This window comes from Musa acuminata, chromosome BXJ1-1, assembly GCF_036884655.1.
Source record: "Musa acuminata AAA Group cultivar baxijiao chromosome BXJ1-1, Cavendish_Baxijiao_AAA, whole genome shotgun sequence".
Lineage (NCBI taxonomy): Eukaryota > Viridiplantae > Streptophyta > Magnoliopsida > Zingiberales > Musaceae > Musa > Musa acuminata.
Genome location: NC_088327.1, coordinates 34773474 through 34796218, shown reverse-complemented (window position 1 = coordinate 34796218; position 22745 = coordinate 34773474). Strand labels below are relative to the sequence as shown.

The 22745-nt window shown below is 30.1% G+C and overlaps 1 protein-coding gene across 1 annotated transcript; it reads right to left on the bottom strand.

Annotated features, from left to right (window-relative positions):
• Positions 1 to 1666: 1666 nt before the first annotated feature.
• Positions 1667 to 6967, bottom strand: LOC104000109 (probable phosphoribosylformylglycinamidine synthase, chloroplastic/mitochondrial). The gene is made up of 4 exons (XM_009422063.3): positions 6732 to 6967; positions 6438 to 6510; positions 2129 to 6333; positions 1667 to 1971 (listed from the first exon to the last, which is right to left on the bottom strand). The coding sequence occupies exons 2-3, from the start codon at positions 6501 to 6503 to the stop codon at positions 2134 to 2136; spliced, it is 4266 nt and encodes a 1421-aa protein (XP_009420338.2). The 5' UTR covers positions 6504 to 6510; positions 6732 to 6967; the 3' UTR covers positions 1667 to 1971; positions 2129 to 2133.
• Between the last annotated feature and the right edge of the window lie 15778 nt (positions 6968 to 22745).

Here is a 22745-nt window from a genome sequence, read left to right as displayed (position 1 = left end):
TAAATTTCATAAATTTTGATCATTATATTAAATATTTTGTAACATTTGCATTTGTTATTTGTTTTGAATGATTTTCCAAATGTTTAGTTTAAAAACATAAAGATTTAGACCCAATTATATTATTTTTATTTTTTTAAAAAAATAATGTAACTGGGTCTAGACCTAATTTAAATGATACTTTTCTGGTTAATTTAGCTTGTTAATAAGCTGAATGTTTTTTCAAATTCAGTTATTTTGATAAATTTTGACGAATTTATTAAAGTTAATGGGTTGAAAATACATTTAAGGGTCAAAACCAATAAAAGAACTATTTTAAAGGCTAAAATATATAATGGTAATCTAGACCTTTTAAATTTATTTTGTAGATTTTCTAATATTTAAAAATTTTATATATTTATTTATTTTAAAAAAATAAATAAACATTGTTTTTATTTTTTTACTTTATAGTTGATGACATTATTTTTAAATTATTATTTATATTTTATTATGTTTTAATTTTATATATATTTATATATTATTATTTTCTTAATATGAATTGATAAATATTAATAAAATATTATATTTTTAATCAGTCCAAGTTTCGTGTTGGTTTAATTTAATTATTTGGTTCAAATGTAATAAACTTGTAACAGGGGAGAGAGAGAGAGGATGTCACTCATAAAAAAAAAATGAAAATTGTTTAGGATTAATTTTATCATTTTGAAAATGTAAAGGTCTATGTAAGAATATTTACAAAAAAAAAAGACACAAACTGAGAATTTTTCAAAATAAGAAACTTTCCGAGAGAATTTACCCTTGAAACTTTAAACGTATAATATGCAATTAAAAAACATGCGATTGATGAGATCACCAACTTGGAACTCTAATTTGAGGCTCAATATCAACTACTTTTTTTTCTTTTGGATAAAAATATAAGTTTAGACCAACAGTTATATATAATTAATCCAATTTAATATTAAGAAAATGTCTGTTGAGACTGCATATTGTCTCAGTTTTGTAAAACGCCTACCCTTTCTCATGCTGACAATCTTGAAAAGAATCTGAAAGTGGCATGGAAAAGATATATCGCGTAAAAATAGTTGGGATTATATTAGCTAATTAAAATTTAATTTTTAAGATCACACTACGCACACTGGGGGTTAATGTTATAAATTACCTGTAATTATGATTAAAATAGAAGATAAAAAGTTAATGTTACTTGCCTTTTCTATTATATCAGTAATACACTTGGTAGTGACTTTGTGACCAACTCCATCTAGAACATAATAAGCATCGCCAAGCAAACAATGACCATGGCTAAACCAGTGACTACCTTTCATCAAACATTCCGATGAATGACACCCGAGGTGAAGAGTTGGAACACTAAAAGGAAAAGAAATAGACATTTGTCCTTAATCTACAATATTTAGAATGTGTGTGCAGCCACAAGGACACATTAAAAAATTGACATATCAGTCATTTTAATCATCGTCAATAGTTTTCTTGTTTCAACAAAGAAAAACATTTCCTCAGAATCTCCCCGCTCAAAATCAATAACAATGCTGAACGAAGATACCTCCATTCTACGTATCCAAAGAGAGCTAAATTTATCCTTGTGATTAAGCCTCATATTATTTACTCAAATTTCATTGTTTAGTTCCACAAATCAGATGCAAAATGGAATAAGTAACCAAAAGATGCCAGTTCTCATGTGGTTTATATCCATGAAACAGAAAACAGACAAGATGGAGTTCCAAAACACGAGTAAATAAAAGCCATTCTGGATTATTTGTTTCGCATAGGTCCGATGGAGTTCGAAAAAAAACAAGTCCAATGTAACCCAGTCATTTTCATCAGGGAATCAATGGGTTCCTTCATTATTGTCTTGAAATGCCTTTTTGGTGGACACTTCTCGAGTACCATATCAGATAATTAAATATTGTGAAGAATAGCCAAGGAAACAGAAGACTGACAGTATGAAACTCCATTTCTCTGCATAAACTCAAGTTTCAAAAGTTAGGACCAAATATTTGGACAAAAAGCAGATAAAAGATCAGGAGTAAGAGTCAGCTTTTATATTGATTGTGGTTGGTAATGCAGATTTGTTTGCAAAAATCTAAGACTTCAGGCAAACAAAAGGTGAATGTACCTCTTTCAAGAACACCATTCGCGAGCATTCTGAAACATGCGTAACCATGGACTTGGCCCTCTCTTTTCGACATCCCATTCCTTCGGATACCACGGGAATTGCCACATCATGAAGCATCGTTCTGGATGTGGCATCATGGCGAGGTGCCTTCCATCAGGAGAACAAAGAGCAGCAACCCCCAGCGGAGAACCATTTGGGTTGAAAGGATAAATCTCAGTTATGCTGCCATCATCATCGCAATACCGTAGAGGGGCCAATCTAGACTTAAGAACATTATTTAGAATGCCATCATCAGGGAAGTACGCTCTTCCCTCACCATGAGCAGCCCAAACACCCAATGTACTGCCCTCCATTCCTTTGAACATTATGGCTGGAGATTCTCCAATCGTTACACTTGTAAAGCGGCACTCAAAGCGACCAGATTCATTGTGAATGAACCTAGGTTGTGACATATCTCCACCATTACCAAGGGAACCACCAACACTGGCACCAGGCACCCATCCAAGAAGAGCCATGAGCTGACACCCATTGCAAACACCAAGGCTGAAAGTGTCTGGACGATTGTAGAAATCTTGAAATTGTTGTAGGAGAGGCTGATTAAACCTTATTGTTGCTGACCAACCTTTTGCTGAATCCAGCACATCAGCATAACTAAATCCACCAACAAATACAATTCCATTGAAATCATTTAAAGAAATTTGTCCATGCAAAAGGTCCAACATGGTGATGTCCCAAGGTTCAAATCCAGCAGCATAGAATGCAGCTGACATTTCTCTATCACCATTGCTCCCTTCCTCTCGAATGACAGCTACCTTGGGTTTTAAGGTAGCAGACATCAGCTTTTCATCAGTGAACCTCGGAGTAAAGGATAATCTCCACAATGGTACGTGTCTGCTCTTCAAGCCTTCCTTCTCCAATTTGACACAAGAAGCCAGCCTTTGAAGACCCTCCAGCTGAAAACTTGTCTCCTCCCACAAGTCCCTAAGGTAGGATGTCTCTTCCTTTAGTTGGTTAATCCCATCAACAGACAACTCTATGGTTGGTGATGCAGTAACATTTCCAATTATCTCCCCAGAGATTCCAGCTGCTTCAAGCCTTTTCACAACTTTGTTAATGTTCTGCGAGCTGACCTCAAGAACGAGACCTAGCTCTTCTGCAAACAGTTCTTGGAGAAGGTTATGGCCCTTGGAACTCAAGTTCAACTGCACACCACAGTTACCAGCAAATGCCATCTCAAGAATACAAACAATAATCCCACCATCACTGATGTCATGGCCGGCAGAAATTAGTCGTTCACTTAGTAGCTCCTGAACAGCCTCAAACACAATTTTCAGGTATAAAACATCATCAAGGTCAGGGCACCCATCACCAACTTGGTCAAACACCTGGGCAAGTGCAGAACCACCTAAGCGACGAATTCCTTTCGCTAGATCAATGTGTAGAAGAACGCCATCATCTCCAAGTTTCAAGTCAGGAGTCACAGTCAGTGTTATATCAGGGCAAGTCACATATGTGCTGATGACCAGGTTACCGGGAGCCTTAACAAGCTCACCGGAAGCATGTGCTGCCATAGAAAGACTATCCTTTCCCCCATCAATGGCTATACCTAGTTGAATCATGGATTCTGACAGAGCCACAGCAGCATCATACATGGCTGCTCCTTCTCCATCTAGCTTGGCAGCATACATCCAGTTACCGCTAGCCTTCACATCTCCAAGGGATGTAACCTTCGCCCAGACTAAATTTGTCAATGCTTCCCCAACAGCCAACCTTGCCATAGATTTTGGGTTTAATAAACCCTTTATTGGCTGCTCACCTATTGCACAAGCACCACCAGTCAGGTCTGTGTATGTCTGAGAGATAACAGCAACATCAGAAAGAGGAAGTTGGAGGGGACCCACAGTCTGCTGTTGCGCCACAAGTCCAGTCACACACCTGTCAACTTTTGTTGTTAAAAACCGTTTAGAACAAACTGAAGGTAATTTCAAGATCCTTTTCAGGCAATCCATTAATGTAGTGCCAGGGGCAATATCAAGCGGCTCAACCACAGGTGTTACCCGCTTGAACTCAAAGCTTTTTTGGGGCATGTCTCCAAGCACCTTTTCAAGCTCAAGATTCTCAACAGGAGGTGGGGGAGGGAGTCCATTTATCTGGCAATGCTCAACAGCTGAGCTGTCTATCAACATGATTCGCCCACTACCGCTGATGGTACCGATAACAGCCATGGAGACCCTTTCCCTCTTACATACAGACTCCAACAAGCTCCGACTCTCAGGTTTTATTAACAGTGCATCCTGTTCTTGGTACTCTGCACCCCAAATCTCTAAAACTGACATGGTATGATCACCGACTACTATAGAGCGAATGTCAATTTCAGCTCCTTCAGGGTAGATAATTTCTTTCACAACGTTACAATTTCCCCCAGCTCCCTGATCATGGATGCTAATGATAGGATTTTTGTCTCCCATTTCAGCACAAGCACGGACTACACGGTATAGCTTCTGTGCCATCTCAGCATCTCCTCGCTGCACCGCATTAAAATCTAGCTCTGCATCATTCTGCCCGCTGACCATGCTTGAGGCCGCGCCACCTCCCATTCCAATCCGATAAGCTGGACCTCCAATCTTGACAACAAGCATGCCCACTTCTGGCTCTCCCTTTGATATGTGTGAATGATCAATCTGTCCAATTCCTGCACTGAACATAATAGGTTTCAGCCATTCACGCCGCTCACCGCTTGGAAGTCTCATCCCGAAAGTCCTCATGTAGCCCTGAATAAGAGGCTCTCCGAACTTGTTGCCATAGTCAGATGCTCCATCACTTGCATCAATTAAAATATGCAGAGGAGAAGCCAAATTTGATGGGTATGTGAAGGATGGATCTTCCCATGGAGCATAGGCCCCTTCAATATGAAGGTTGCCAACACAATAGCCAGCCGTGGAAGCAACAACAAAGGATCCCCTTCCTGTGGCATGTGTGTCCCTTATGCGGCCTCCAGCACCTGTTTCTGCCCCAGGGTAAGGAGCCACAGCACAAGGAAAGTTATGAGTCTCTGCAGTAAATAATACATCAAGCTCACACGTTAAATTGCATAGTGGAGATGTCAAGCCAGGTGAGGCTGGACGCAATTGGGTTACTGGAAATCCCTTTATTGCACTTGAGTTGTCCTTGAATCCAATAACAGAATTCTTTGGGTTTGCCTTCAAAGTGCTCTTCACAATCTGCATTAATGTTTTGCTCATTGGCTCACCATCTATAATGAGTTTCCCATTAAAGAACCAGTGCCTGCTATGCTCACTGTTCGATTGAGCAATGTCAAAGAGCTCAACGGTAGTTGGATTCCGTTTGATGTCATCTCTAAAAAGGCGGGTGTAGTACTGAATATCTTGCTCATCAAAAGCAAGTCCCATCTTCAAATTAATTTCTTCCAATGCCTCCCTCCCCCTCTCGATAACTGGAATTACCGTAACAGGCTCTGGTACAGCACTAGAGTGGAATGTCACTAGCCTTTTTGAATAAACACACTCTGTCATTCTATCATGAACAATGGCTGCAAAATCATTAATTTGGCTCTCATCCAGTGGCTTGCTTCCTGTCCTAACACGCAGAAGATATCTTCTTGACCTCTCCATCCGAGTCACTTCTGCCAAAGAGCAAGCCTGGCAGATCGATACAGCATTCGTTGACCAGGCTGTGGTAAAGGACATGCGAGGTCCAACCTCAACGATCATGGCACCAACATTCTTTGAAGCCTCTTTTTCCAGGAAGCTCTCTGCCTGCAAGTTCTCAGGCTCAAATGTTTCTTGAAGAAGCCACTTAAGTATTCTGAGCTGCTCGCCTGACAGCATACCATTCAGACCAACGTTGAAGCACTGCTCAGTTTCTATGTCCACGACGTCAGCAGAAACCCTTATTTGAACCTGCCTCAGCAGCTCCGCCACAGCACTTTCCTGAAGCAGAGGGCGACGGTAGAAGTGCATGATCTCGGGGGCCAGTCCCAATGCATCAGGTTCCTCCACTACCGGGTCCTGTAAGCCCTTTGACCGAACAGCTCTCGGATTCAACAAAAGCGGTGACCTTGGCATCAAACCTCTGCCAGTGGCCAATCCAGGGAGCTGCCGACGATCAAAACTGCATCGAGTCACATGGCACTTCATACGACGATGATACATGCGCCAAAGAACACCATTAGACCCTCGCCATCCCTAAAACAGACAAAAGGGCAGCCTTTAAAACACACACTCGCAAACACATAGCAAGACCTACTGAAGGAGGAACAGGATCAGAGACCCAAATCAAGGATGCCTACCGCAGGAATTGAGGAAGCTTGGAGGCGGAGGAACCCGGTCGCTGTCGTGTCCCCGAGAACCACCATGAGATCACTGCAACAACCAAGATAACAGCTTTCTTGACCAACTAAACCGGGTAAAGCAACAACAAAACATCATCTTTGAGCATGTTTTGATCATAACTACGGCATGTGGGATGAGATGAGACAGGAAAGATTCAAACTTGAGGAAAACGAAGAAAACGAACAGCAATCCCGAGAAGATCAGGAAAAAAGGCGATTGAAAATCTACTCGCGAACACACATATGGCGTACCTTTGAAGCGAAGGACGGGAAGCAGGGGGCTGCTGGGGGGAAGAGGGACGGAGAGGGATACCGGGCGAGTAGGGTTTTTGTTTGTGTTGCGGGTGGGATCTTTTTAGAGGGTGGAAATAAAAATAAATGTAAATAGAAAATAACCAGAAAAGGGGCCCGAAGTGAAACAAAGATGTACAACAATGCGGCGAGTGGACCCCTTTGACCACGCACAACTCCGTAAAACAATGTCAAGGAATAAACACCATATCTTTTGGGATTTGATGAAAGGGGGACAGGCGGAGCGGAGCGGAGCATCGATAACAGAGACGGCAAGCGCGACAGGAGTGGGGGGTTGGGGTTTGGGGAAGGCTATATTTTTTATTCCCAAAAACACCCCTCGATTTTCCTTTTTTTTTATTTTACGTAGAGTCCTTTTTATCTTTTCACACCACATTTGTTTAAATACCAAAATAACCTTATACCATCAGTTCAATCATTTTTGGCTAAATAAAAAAAGAATTGTTTCAATCATTTTTCCTCGACATAAAATACCAAACTACCTTTGTGACCTTTTAGTTCTGACGAACTGAATCCGGTTCATTTTTTCTTGACATAAATATCAAAAATACCCTTGTGAGTCCTTCTTCTGTTCACTTTTCCTCGGTATAAAGTGTCAAACTATCTTGCTATTATATGTTCTAACTTTTCTTGTGAGTCCTAGTTTCAATCATTTTTCTTGACATAACTATCTTCTGTTCACGAGGAAATATCTCTCGTGACCCTTCAGCTTTAACGTGTGATTTCATTTAAGTTTTATGTTTGCCAATTTGGTCACATTTCCTATTAGTTTAGTCTTAGTGTGACATTTCAAACTAATGGGGTTTGAAATATGAGTATATTTATAACAAGAATGATGGTATCATTTGTTATGTAAGCATGGTATTGTTAAACAATCTCTTTCCTTTTTGAATTACAAATTGTTTCTGTTAAATCTCTTGTCGAATTAGTGACTACCTAAGCAACATATTCTCTTTGCATAGTATCAACTTTGATTCTTCTTGTTATGTTTCTTCTAATTACAAATCTTCTACATTAAGTTCTATAGTGTTTGTTGTCAATTGGTAAACCTTTAGTGATACCGGTATGATGCACACTGGGAGGTATAGTAGAATATAATTCGAAAGAAAACCGATGTACAGTTTGTCAAATAGAAAAGGGAGCGAACTAACGAAGCAACTTTGATAAAAACGAAAAATAGCTCATGACCAAATTTAAAATCACAAAGGGACATAAAAAATTCACCACCCAAATGAAATTAAACAAGAATACAGATATAGAACTAGAAAATAAAGAACACACCACTCAAGGAAGCATTCAAGAGATACAGAGTTTTAAGGAAGCACTCCAAGAGCGTTTCTGTCAAAATATCATTAGTTTCTAAAAGTCTTTTCTAATCCCTAAACACCAAAATAAGTACTAGTGTATGAAACAACCCTTCATGCATAGAGAACTTCGAAATTAAATGTTTTACAATTGGTAACCAACTTCTTTAATGCATTCCTTAGTCACGAAGAAAAACATCTTGAGATAGTTGTATCTTTATATAGGGAATATGCTTATGAGCTGTCATAATTGAGTGTACTGAGTTGAAAAATATAAGACACCATTATGGAAAAATATACCATAACATCAACAAGATCCATATGAACATATTGTAACAAATTAGATACTCCCATGTCATAATGTACTATTCATTTTTCTATGACATAAAATATCAAAAAACCCTTGTAAGTTCTTTCGTGACAGTTTAGTTTTAACAGGTTGAATCAGTTCCTTCAAATAAAATATCAAACTATCTTTGTGAGTTCTGCCGTGACGCTTTAGTTTTATACATTATTACATACTAAGGAAGTTGCTATATATAATAAAGATTTCAGTTTACATAGATAGTTTAAAAATAATATAGCCTTATGTATAAAATTCAATTCACCCTAATCTTTAGCTTACCTCACTCTTATGATGAATAATTCATCCATCTCGACATTACTTCAATAAAGTAATTTTTTTTTTTTTTACGAATAATCAAGTGTTAGTCCATCATGTTTCAAAGGCATCTTCTTATTAGCCTAACGATCTCGCTTCTCTCAATAATAATGTAATTTTTTGCTCTAGCATCTAAAGAGATTGCTCTAACATCATCTTGAGAATTCGAATAGTTGGCTAAAATCTTATATTATTAATCATCATTATTCACTTGCTTATGATATTTGGAATAATATATGATCAAGCATTATGATAGTTTCGATGTTAAAACTTATGATTAATAACACCAAGTTCACCGCAATGTGGACCATATAGATAAGTAGTTTGTAAAAATTTATCTAGTTTTTTTAATGCCATCTAGAAAGCTTTTTTTTTTATACTGATTTAGCTATATTATTCAACAGTTTAGATAGTATTGTATGATTATTAAAATTTAGATCTTGTTATAAAATATTTTACTAACATGAATTACTTTTATTTTTAGTCATTGCTATCAAAGAGGATATAGTTGGAGATGGCATCAGATCTGTTGATACTAAACCTTTAATCATACCTCCTCTTTATAATCCAATACACCTTAAATCTCCTTGAGCTAATTTTTCTAATATCATAAAAAATAAATTGTAATGCATTATGCATTATCAATATCTTACTATGTGATGAATAAAAAATGATAAAATAAAAGTCTCTAATACAATCGATAAAATCGATATGGTTAGATTTCAACTTATAGAAAAAATGTCCCAAATGAAATTCTAAATATCAAATTTGAGCAATTATAGATTGTCCATAGTCATGACAAGTATAATTATATCAAAAAATATTCTCTTTCTATTTCTAGAAATAGAAACATCCAAGTTTTTAAGAAAAGAAGTTTTGACATTACTATTACCACGTGAAATCATATTATATCATTATATTACAGAAATTTACAATAAGATGGGTATTTTTATTGATATTATTCAATTATATAGTTTATTATTGTAAATGAGCAATTCTTGTAATAGGGGATGATTTTCAATTTCTTCTACAAATGCAAACCATTGTACACAACACTCACTCTATTAAAGTACAATTATATTATTAGCTTTGAGGTTTTGATAATCAATAACTTATTTGCTAGTTAAATGAATAAATTCTCATTTCAAGTCACTAGCAAGTACCAAGTCAAAACATTCCGCTAAAAAGAAACTATCAAAACATTATAAGTTACTTATGATAAAATAATCTTAGAGCATTAGAATATACTCATATTGAAATTGAAGTGGTTGTAATGTCAAAGTAGGCAAAACAAATATTTAAGAAATTTTAATAAAATAATAATTTTGTCTTCTTAGATTTTGATTTTGTTTGAATTTTAAGTTCTACTCTTTATACAATTGATTATTAAAATTCATCTTTGTTATTTAGCATGAGGGCTAACAAATTAACACAAAATAAAAGATATATTTTTGTAAATATTTCTAACTCTACCATGCTTATATACAATCATGATAATATCATATTATGTCTCAAATTATCATGACATACTTGATGTTTATTGAAAAGTTTGGTTCTATTGATATATAATAATGAACGAAGGTCTTGAATAAGTCAAATTGATAATAATTTCATCCACATTTTAATATTTTTAACTTATACCAAGAGAATCATCAACTAGGTTCATGAAGAAGGTGAACAAGATATTATTCAAATTATAAATTTTAAGAGTAAGAATTTTTGCACCATGTTTAGATTTTCAGAAATTACAAGAATAAAAAATTCATCATCAAAAAAATAAAGTTTGTGATATTTTCAAATAAGATTTCTATGTTGGGAAAGTTTAGCATAATGCCTCGTATACCTGACACAAAAAAACATAAAGTATTAGATGACTAAAGGATTACTAGCTAATTCATAAATGAGTTGCTTATTCCTTTCTCAGTTATATTTATGCACATGAAGGATATGGAATAGATTTTTTCAAACTTACCATACAACAATCTTAGAGTGCTATATAAAGTATAAGCATTATATTAAAAGATGATATTGTTTCTATAGAATATTTAATTAATAAATATAACAAGTTGTATAAGGTCATAATTCTTGATTTAATTTATATACATTTCACTTCTACCATGAGACACGTTATTGCATACAAAACAAAATTACAATATACAATAAAGATTTCAGTTTCTAGATGACCATGGTCAGTTTTAAAAGACTAAAACCTTATGTATAACGTTTAGTTGAAACTAATCTTTAAAGCAACTCACTCTTGTGATTAACAATTCATCCAATAAGACATACTACTTCAATATTATAAATTTTTTTTACAAATAATCAAGTGTTAGCCCATCATGTTTCTAAGACAACTTCTCATTAGCATGATGGTCATCATTCTCTTTACGACAATACAATTTTTCCTGGTAGCTTCTGATGAGATTACTCTAACATCATCTTCAGCATTAGAAGAGTTGGCAAAAATCTTAGGTCAGTAATAATCATTATTTATTTGTTTATAGTATTTGGAATATCATACGATCTAACATTATGGTAGTTTTGATATTAAACTAATGATAAATAACACCAAGTTCAACAAAATGTGGACCATATAGGAAATATGTAATATGAAAAGTTATCTTCAATTCTTTTCGTACCAACCTAAAAGCTTGTTTCTTTCACTAATTTTGCTATATTAGACCATAGTTTTCATTGCTTTATATTCTTGTTAGAATTTTGATCTTATTTCAAATTATTTTATTAACTTGAATTAATTTTGTTCTTTAGCCATTGCTATAAAAGAGACTATCACTGGAGATAACATCAAATCATTCGAGTTAAAACCTGCTATCATTCCTCCTCTACATAGTCCTCTACACCCTATACCCCAATAAGCTCATTTTCTTAATATCATAAAAAAGAAATTGTAATGCATTATGTGTTGTCATTATTTTACTTTAAGATGAACTAAAAATTATTAAAATACATGTCTATCTAATATTATCGATAAAATTGAAATGGATAAATGTGAATTTATAGAAAAAACAACCCAAATGAAATTTCAAAATTCAACTTTCTTAAATGACAAGCATTATTATAACAATTGGTTCTATATTTTCTCGAAAAGAAGGTTGGATATAACTATTACCACATGAAATATAGCTATGTCATTATATTGTAAAATTGTTCCAATATGATATATTGTTTCTCAAATTTATTTAATTATATAATCTATTACCATAAATTGACAAATCTTTAGAGTGAGTTAGAGTTTCAATTTCCACCACAAAAGTAGACCAACAAACAAAATCCTCACTCCATTACAATATAACAATATTCTTAGCTCTTATATTTTGATAATGAATAACTTATTTGATAGTTAAATAAAAAAATTTTAAATTCAAGTCACTAGTTGGTATTGCGATTAAACATTCCTATAAAAGGAAAGTATCAATATCTTATTAGTTGCCCATGATAAACTAGTATTTGACCATTAAAATACAATCATCCAGAACATTAGGTGGTTATTATCTTAGAGTAGGCAAAACTAAAGTTTTGTAAAATTTATATACAATTGTGAAATTTTAGATTTTTAATATGTTTAAATTTTTAGTTCACTCCTTTTAAAAATCTATTCTTAAAATTTATCATTTTTAGAATATAAGTAAAAGAATTAACATAAAAGCAAAGATAAATAATTGCCAAATTTTTAGGTTTGCTATCCATAAATAAAATAATGACAACATCATATTTTGATTTAAATTATCAAGAGATAATAGATGCTTATTATAAAATTTTATTATTTTGAAATAAAATAATCAATAAAGGACTCGAACAAGTCAAGTTGACAATCAATTCAACCACATTTTAATATTTTTAACTTATACGATGAGGATCATCAACTACATTCCTAGATATGGTGAATGAGATATTATTCAAATCATAAATTGTAATAGTGAGGATTTTTAATCTACATTTAGATTTTCACATATTACAGGAATCCTAAATCGACCACATAAAAAACTAAGTTGGTTCTTTTTTCAAAGAAGAATTCTATGCATAGAGAGTTTTGCACCATGTTTTGTATACTTCATCTCAAGAAGAGCATAACTTATTGAATTATTATGGTATTATTTGTTAATTCACAAAGTAGATGCTCATTACTCTCTTAGTTATATTTATGCACTTGAAAGATATGAAATAATTTTTTTAACTTTAACAAACCACAATTTTAATAGTGTTATATAAGGTATAAGTATCATGTTAAAAGATGATTATATTCTTATAAAATATTTACTTTATGGATATAATAAGTATATATTATAAATTGTATAAGGTCACAATTTTTTATTCAACTTTTATGCATTTCACCACTACCATTTTATAAATTATTACTTACTAAGGAAGTTGCTATATATAATGAAGATTTCAATTTGCTTGGATTATTTTAAAATAATATAGCCTTATGCATAAAATTTAATTGACCCTAATTTTTATATTACCTCACTCTTGTGATGAATAATTCATCCACCTAGACATTACTTCAATAATGCAAAATTTATTTTTTCTATTAATAATCAAGTGTTAGTCCATCATGTATCGAAGGCAACTTCTTATTAGCCTAACGATCTTCATTCTCTTAATGACAAAGTAATTTTTTGCACTAGCATCTATAGAGATTACTCCAACATCATCTTGAGAATTAGAATAGTTGGCTAAAATCTTATATTAGTAATAATCATTATTCACTTATGATATTTGAGATAATATACGATCAAGCATTATGGTAGTTTCGATGTTGAAACTTATGATTAATAACACCAAGTTCACCTCAATGTGGACCATATAGATAAGTAGTTTGTGAAAATTTGTATACCTTTTTTAATGCTATCAGGAAAGCTTATTTTTCTTTTACTAATTTGGCTATATTATTCAATATTTTAGATAGTATCGTTTGATTCTTAAAATTTAAATCTTGTTTCAAAATATTTTACTAACATGAATTACTTTTGTTTTTTAGTTATGGCTATCAAAGACGATATTATTGGAGATGACATTATATCTATTGATATTAAACCATTGATCATACCGACTTCTTTATAATCCAGTACATCTTAAATCTCCTTGAACTAATTTATCTAATATCATAAAAAATAAATTGTAATGCTTTATGCATTGTCAATATCGTACTATGTGATGAATAAAAAATAATAAAATAAAAGTCTCTAATATTATCAATAAAATCGATATGGTTATATGTCAACTTGTAGAAAAAATATCCCAAATAAAATTCTAAATATCAACTTTGAGCAACTATAGATTGTCCATAGTGATGACACGTATAATTATATCAAAAAATGCTCTCTTTTTATTTCTAGAAATAGAAACATACAAGTTTATAAGAAAAGAAGTTTTGACATTACTATTACCATATGAAATCAAGTTATATCATTATATTGCAGAAATTATACAACAAGATGGATATTTTTTTTGATATTATTCAATTATATAGTTTATTATTGTAAATGAGCAATTCTTATAATAGGGGTAGATTTTCAATTTCTTCTACAAATGCAAACCAATGTACATAACACTCACTCTATAAAGTATAATTATATTATTAGCTCTTAGGTTTCAATAATGAATAACTTATTCGCTAGTTAAATGAACAAATTCTTATTTCAAGTCACTAACTAAAAGGTACCAAGTCCAAACATTCCTCTAAAAGGAAACTATCAATACATTATAAGTTACTTATGATAAAATAATCTTAGAGCATTAGAATATACTTATCTTGAAATTTAAGTAGTTGTAATGTCAAAGTAGGCAACACAAATATTTAAGATATTTTAATAAAATATCAATTTTGTCTTCCTAGATTTTGATTATGTTTAACTTTTTAGTTCTCTCTTTTATACAATTGATTATTAAAATTCATCTTTGTTATTTAGCAAGAGAGCAAACGAATTAACACAAAATAAAGGATATATTTTTGTAAATATTTCTAACTCTGCCATGCTTGTATACAATTATGATAATATCATATTATGACTCAAATTATCATTACATACTTGATGTTTATTGAAAAGTTTTATGCTTCTGATTTATAATAACGAACGAAAGGACTAGAATAAGTCAAATTGACAATAATTTCTTTCACATTTTGATATTTTTAACTTATACGAAGAAGATCATCAACTCGGTTCATGGAGAAGGTGAACTAGATATTATTCAAATTATAAATTCTAAGAGTTAGAATTTTTGCACCATATTTAGATTTTTAAAAATTATAATAATAAAAAATTCATCATTAAAAAAATTAAGTTGGTTCTATTTTTAAATAAAATTTCTATGTGTGGAAAGTTTAGCACCATGCCTTATATACTTGATCCAAAAAAGTGCATAAAGTATTATATGACTAAAGAATTACTAGCTAATTCATAAATGAGTTGCTTATTCCTCTCTCAATTATATTTATGCATTTGAAGGATATGGAATAGATTTTTTCAAACTTAACATACAACAATCTTATAGTGTTATATAAAGTATAAGCATTATATTAAAAGATGACATTATTTCTATATAATATTTAATTAATAAATATAACAAGTTGTATAAGGTCATAATTTTTTATTTAATTTATAAGCATTTCACTTCTACCATGAGATACATTATTGCATACAAAGAAAATTATAATATACAATAAATACTTTAGTTTCTAGATGACCATGTTCAGTTTTAAAATACTAAAACCTTATGTATAACGTTTAGTTGACCCTAATCTTTAAAGCAACTCACTCTTGTGATTAACAATTCATCCATTAAGACATATTACTTTAATATTATAATTTTTTTTTTACAAATAATCAAGTGTTAGCCTATCATGTTTCTAACACAACTTCTCAATAGCCTGATGGTATTTCTTCTCTTTACGATAATATAATTTTTCCTGGTAGTGTCTGATAAGATTGCTCCAACATCATCTTCAGCATTAGAAGAGTTGGCAAAAATAATAGGTCAGTAATAATCATTATTTATTTATTTATAGTATTTGGAATATCATACGATCCAGCATTATGGGAGTTTTGATATTAAACTATTGATAAATAACACCAAGTTCAACACAATGTGGACCAAAATATGTAATGTGAAAAGTTATCTTCAATTCTTTTCGTACCAACCTAAAATCTTGTTTCTTTCACTAATTTTGCTATATTAGACCATAGTTTTTGTTGCTTCATATTCATGTTAAAATTTTGATCTTATTTCAAATTATTTTACTAACTTGAATTAATTTTGTTTTTTAGTCATTGCTATAAAAGAGGCTATCGCTGGAGATGACATCAAATCATTCGAGTTAAAATCTACTATCATTCCTCCTCTACATAATCCTATACACCCTATACCCCAATGGGCTCATTTTCTTAATATCATAAAAATAAAATTATAATGCATTATGTGTTGTCATTATTTTAATTCAAGAGGAACTAAAAATTATTAAAATATATGTCTCTCTAATATTATCGATAAAATTGAAATGGACAAATGTGAATTTGCAGAAAAAAGAACCCAAATGAAATTCCAAAAAACAACTTTCATAAATAAAAACTTTCAATATTATTAGTAATCATCAATATTCACTTGCTTATGATATTTGAAATAATATACGATCAAGCATTATGGTAGTTTCAATATTAAAACTTTTGATTAATAAAACCAAGTTTACCTCAATGTGGACCATATAGATAAGTGGTTTGTGAAATTTTATCTAGTTTTTTTAATGCCATCAAGAAAGCTTTTTTTTTTTTATACTAATTTTGCTATATTATTTAACATTTTAGATAGTATCTTATGATTCTTCAAATTTAGATCTTGTTTCAAAATATTTTACTAACATGAATTACTTTTGTTTTTTAGCTATTATTGTCAAAGAGGATATAGTTGAAGATGACATAAGATCTATTGATATTAAACAATTGATCATACCTCCTATTTATAATCTAGTACACATTAAATCTCCTTGAGCTAAATTATCTAATATCATAAAAAATAAATTGTAATGCTTTATGCATTGTCAATATCTTACTATGTGATGAATAAAAAATGATAAAATAAAAGTCTCTAATATTATCGATAAAATCAATATGGTTAGATGTTAACATGTAGAAAAAATGTTCCAAATGAAATTCTAAATATCTACTTTGAGCAACTATAGATTATCCATAGTCATGACAAGTATAATTATATCAAAGAATGCTCTCTTACTATTCTAGAAATAGAAACATACAAGTTTATAAGAAAGGAAGTTTAGACATTTCTATTACCACATGAAATCAAGTTATATCATTATATTATAGAAATTATACAACAAGATAAATATTTTTATTGATATTATATAGTTTATTATTGTAAATGAGCAATTCTTGTAATAGGGGTAGATTTTCAATTTCTTCTACAAAGGAAAACCAATATACATAACACTCACTCTATTAAAGTACAATTATATTATTAGCTCCAAGGTTTTGATTGTGAATAACTTATTCACTAGTTAAATAACAAATTCTCACTTCAAGTCACTAGTAGGTACCAAGTCGAAATATTCCTCTAAAAATAAACTATCAATACATTATAATTTACTTATGATAAAATAATCTTAGAGCATTAAAATATACTCATATTAAAATTTTAGTGGTTGTAATGTCAAAGTAGGCAAAACAAAATTTTAAGATATTTTAATAAAATATCAATTTTGTCTTCTTAGATTTTGATTATATTTAACTTTTTACTTCTCTCCTTTATATAATTGATTATTAAAATTCATCTTTATTATTTAGCAAGAGAGCAAACAAATTAACATGAAATAAATGATATATTTTTTTAAATATTTCAAACTCTACCATGCTTGTATACAATCATGATATAACGTTTTGTGCTTTTGATTTATAATAACGAACGAAAGGACTATAATAAGTCAAATTGACAATAATTTTATCGACATTTTGATATTTTTAACTTATACGAAGAGGATCATTAACTCAGATCATGAAGAAGGTTAACTAGATATTATTCAAATTATAAATTCTAATAGTGAGAATTTTTGCACCATTTTTAGATTTTCAAAAATTACAAGAATAAAAAATTTATCATCAAAAAAATTAAGTTGGTTCTATTTTCAAATAAGATTTCTATGTGCGGAAAGTTTAGCACCATGGCTTGTATACTTGATCCCAAAAAGAGAATAAAGTATTAGATTACTACAGGATTACTAGCTAATTCAAAAATGAGTTGCTTATTCCTCTCTTAGTTATATTTATGCACTTGAAGGATATGGAATAGATTGTTTCAAACATACCATACAACAATCTTAGAGTGTTATATAAAGTATAAGCATTACATTAAAAGATGACATTATTTTATAGAATATTTAATTAATAAATATAACAAGTTGTATAAGGTCATAATTCTTTATTTAATTTATATGCATTTCACTTCTAACATGAGATACATTATTGCATACAAAGAAAGTTACAATATACAATAAAGATTTCAGTTTCTAGATGACCATGGTCAATTTTAAAAGACTAAACCCTTATATATAACGTTTAGTTAGCCCTTATCTTTAAAGTAACTCACTCTTGTAATGAACAATTCATCCATCAAGACATATTACTTCGATATTATAAATTTTTTTCAAATAATTAAGTGTTAGCCCACAATGTTTCTAAGACAACTTCTTATTAGTATGATGGTTTTCCTTCTCTTTACGACAATGCAAATTTTCCTGGTAGCGTATGTTGAAATTGCTCCAACATCATCTTCAGCATTAGAAGAGTTGGCAAAAATCATAGGTCAGTAATAATCATTATTTATTTATTTATAGTATTTGGAATATCATACGATCCAGCATTATGGTAGTTTTGATATGAATCTAATAATAAATAATACCAAGTTCAACATAATGTGGACCATATAGGAAATATGTAATGTGAAAAGTTATCTTCAATTCTTTTCATACCAACCTAAAATCTTGTTTCTTTCACTAATTTTGGTATATTTGACCATAGTTTTTGTTGCTTCACATTCTTTTTAAAATTTGATCGTATTTCAAATTATTTTACTAACTTGAATTAATTTTATTCTTTAGCAATTGCTATAAAAGAGGCTATCGCTAGAGATGACATCAAATCATTCGAGTTAAAACCTGCTATCATTCCTCCTCTACATAATCCTGTACACCCTATACCCCAATAGGCTCATTTTATTAATATCATAAAAAATATATTATAATGCATTATGTGTTGTCATTATTTTACTTCTAGATGAACTAAAAATTATTAAAATATATGTCTCTATAATATTATCGATAAAATTAAAATGAACAAATGTGAATTTGCAGAAAAAAGAACCCAAATGAAGTTCCAAAAATTAACTTTCATAAATGAAAAGAATTATTATAACAATCGGTTATATGTTTTCTCGAAAAGAAGGTTGGATATAACTATTACCACATGAAATATAGCTATGTTATTATATTGCATAATTGTTCCAATATGATGTATCGTTTCTCAATATTATTTAATTTTATAATCTATTAACATAAATTGACAAATCTTGAGAGTGGGTTAGATTTCCAATTTCCACCACAAAAGTAGATCAACAAACAAAATCCTCACTCCATTACAATATAATAATATTCATAGCTCTTATATTTTGATGATGAATAATTTACTTGATAGTTAAATAAAAAAAATTTTAATTTCAAATCACTAGTTGGTATTGAGTTGAAACATTCCTATAAAAAGAAATGATCAATACCATATTAGTTGCTCATGATAAACTAGTATTGAACCATTAAAATACAATCATCCAAAACATTAGGTGGTTATTATCTTAGAGTCGGAAAACTAAAGTTTTGTAAAATTTATATACAATTGTGACATTTTAGATTTTTAATATGTTTAAATTTTTAATTCACTCCTTTTAAAAATCTATTATTAAAATTTATCTTTTTTTGAATATGAGTAAAAGAATTAACATAAAAGCAAAGATAAATAATTGCCAAATTTTTAGATTTGCTATCCATCAATAAAATAATGACAACATAATATTTTGATTTAAATTATCATTACATGATAAATGTTTATTGTAAAATTTTATTCTCTTGATATAAAATAATCAACAAAGGACTCCAAGTCAAGTTGACAATCGATTCATCCATATTTTAATATTTTTAATTTGTAGGAAGAGGATCATCAACTACATTCCTAGACATGGTGAATGAGATATTATTCAAATCATAAATTGTAATAGTGAGAATTTTTACTCCACATTTAGATTTTCACATATTACAAGAATACTAAATCGACAACATAAAAACTAAGTTGGTTCTCTTTTTAAATAAGAATTCTATGTGTGGAGAGTTTTGCACCATGCTGCTTTGTATACTTTATCTCAAGAAGAGCATAACTTATTAAATGACTATGGTATTACTTGCTAATTCATAAAGTAGATGCTCATTACTCTCTTAGTTACATTTATGCACTTGAAAGATATGAAATAATTATTTTTTAATTTACCAAACCACAATCTTAATAGTGTTATACAAGGTATAAGTATCATGTTAAAAGATGATAATGTTCTTATAAAATATTTAATTTATGGATATAAAATGCATATATTATAAATTGTATATGGTCACAATTCTTTAGTCAACTTTTATACATTTCACCTCTACCAATTTATAAATTATTACATACTAAGGAAGTCACTATATACAATGAAGGTTTCAGTTTGCATGGATTGTTTTAAAATAATATAGTCATATGCATAAAATTTATTGACCATAATCTTTATATTACCTCACTCTTGTGATAAATAATTCATCCATCTAGACATTACTTCAATAATGTAAAATTTATTTTTTCTATGAATAATCAAGTGCTAGTCCATCATGTATCGAAGGTAAATTCTTATTAGCCTAATGATCTTAATTATCTTAATGGAAATATAATGTTTTGTACTAGCATCTATAGAGATTACTCCAGCATCTATAGAGATTACTCCAAGATCATCTTGAGAATTAGAATAGTTGGCTAAAATATTATATTTGTAATAATCAGTATTTACTTGCTTATGATATTTGAAATAATATACGATCAAGCATTATGGTAGTTTCAATATTAAAACTTATGGTTAATAACACCAAGTTCACATCAATGTGGACCATATAGATAAGTGGTTTGTGAAAATCTGTCTAGCTTTTTTAATGCCATCAAGAAAGCTTTTTTTGTTTTTACTAATTTGGCTATATTATTCAACATTTTAGATAGTATCTTATGATTCATAAAATTTAGATCTTGTTTCAAAATATTTTACTAACATGAATTACTTTTATTTTTTAGCTATTTCTATCAAAGAGGATATAGTTGGAGATGACATCAGATCTATTGATATTAAACCATTGATCATACCTCCTCTTTATAATCCAGTACACCTTAAATCTCCTTAAGCTAATGTATCTAATATCATAAAAAATAAATTGTAATGCTTTATGCATTATCAATATCTTACTATGTGATGGATAAAAAATGATAAAATAAAAATCACTAATATTATCGATAAAATCGATATGGTTAAATGCTAACTTGTAGAAAAAATACCCCAATTTAAATTCTAAATATCAACTTTGAGCAACTATAGTTTGTCGGTCATGACAAGTATAATTATATCAAAGAATGCCCTCTTCCTATTTCTAGAAATAGAAACATACAAGTTTATAAGAAAACAAGTTTTGACATTACTATTAGCACATGAAATCAAGTTATATCATTATATTGTCGAAATTATACAACAAGATGGATATTATTTTATATTATTCAATTATATAGTTTATTATTTTAAATAAACAATTCATGTAATAAGGGTAGATTTTCAATTTCTTCTACAAATGCAAACCAATGTACATAACACTCACTCTATTAAAGTATAATTATATTATTAGCTCCTAGGTTTCAATAATGAATAACTTATTCATTAGTTAAATGAACAAATTCTTATTTCAAGTCACTAACAGGTACCAAGTCGAAACATTCCTCTAAAAGGAAACTATCAATACATTATAAGTTACTTATCATAAAATAATCTTAGAGCATTAAAATATACTTATATTGAAATTAAAGTGGTTGTAATGTCGAAGTAGGAAAAACAAATATTTAAGAAATTTTAATAAAATAATAATTTAGTCTTCTTAGATTTTGATTTTGTTTGAATTTTAGTTCTACCCTTTATACAATTGATTATTAAAATTCATCTTTCTTATTAAGCTTAAGGGCAAATAAAATAACACAAAACAAAAGATATATTTTTGTAAATATTTCTAACTCAGCCATGCTTATATACTTGATGTTTATTGAAAAGTTTGGTTCTATTGATATATAATAATGAACGAAGGTCTCGAAAAAGTCAAATTGATAATAATTTCATCCACATTTTAATATTTTTAACTTATACGAAGAGGATCATCAACTAGGTTCATGAAGAAGTTGAACAAGATATTATTCAAATTATAAATTTTAAGAGTAAGAATTTTTGCACCATGTTTAGATTTTCAGAAATTACAAGAATAAAAAATTCATCATCAAAAAAATAAAGTTTGTGCTATGTTCAAATAAGATTTCTATGTTGGGAAAGTTTAGCATAATGCATCGTATACCTAACACAAAAAAGAGCATAAAGTATTAGATGACTAAAGGATTACTAGCAAATTCATAAATGAGTTGCTTATTCCTCTCTCAGTTATATTTATGCACTTGAAGGATATGGAATAGATATTTTCAAACTTACTATACAACAATCTTAGAGTGCTATATAAAGTATAAGCATTATATTAAAAGATGACATTATTTCTATAGAATATTTAATTAATAAATATAACAAGTTGTATAAGGTCATAATTCTTGATTTAATTTATATGCATACAATAAAGAATTCAGTTTCTAGATGACCATG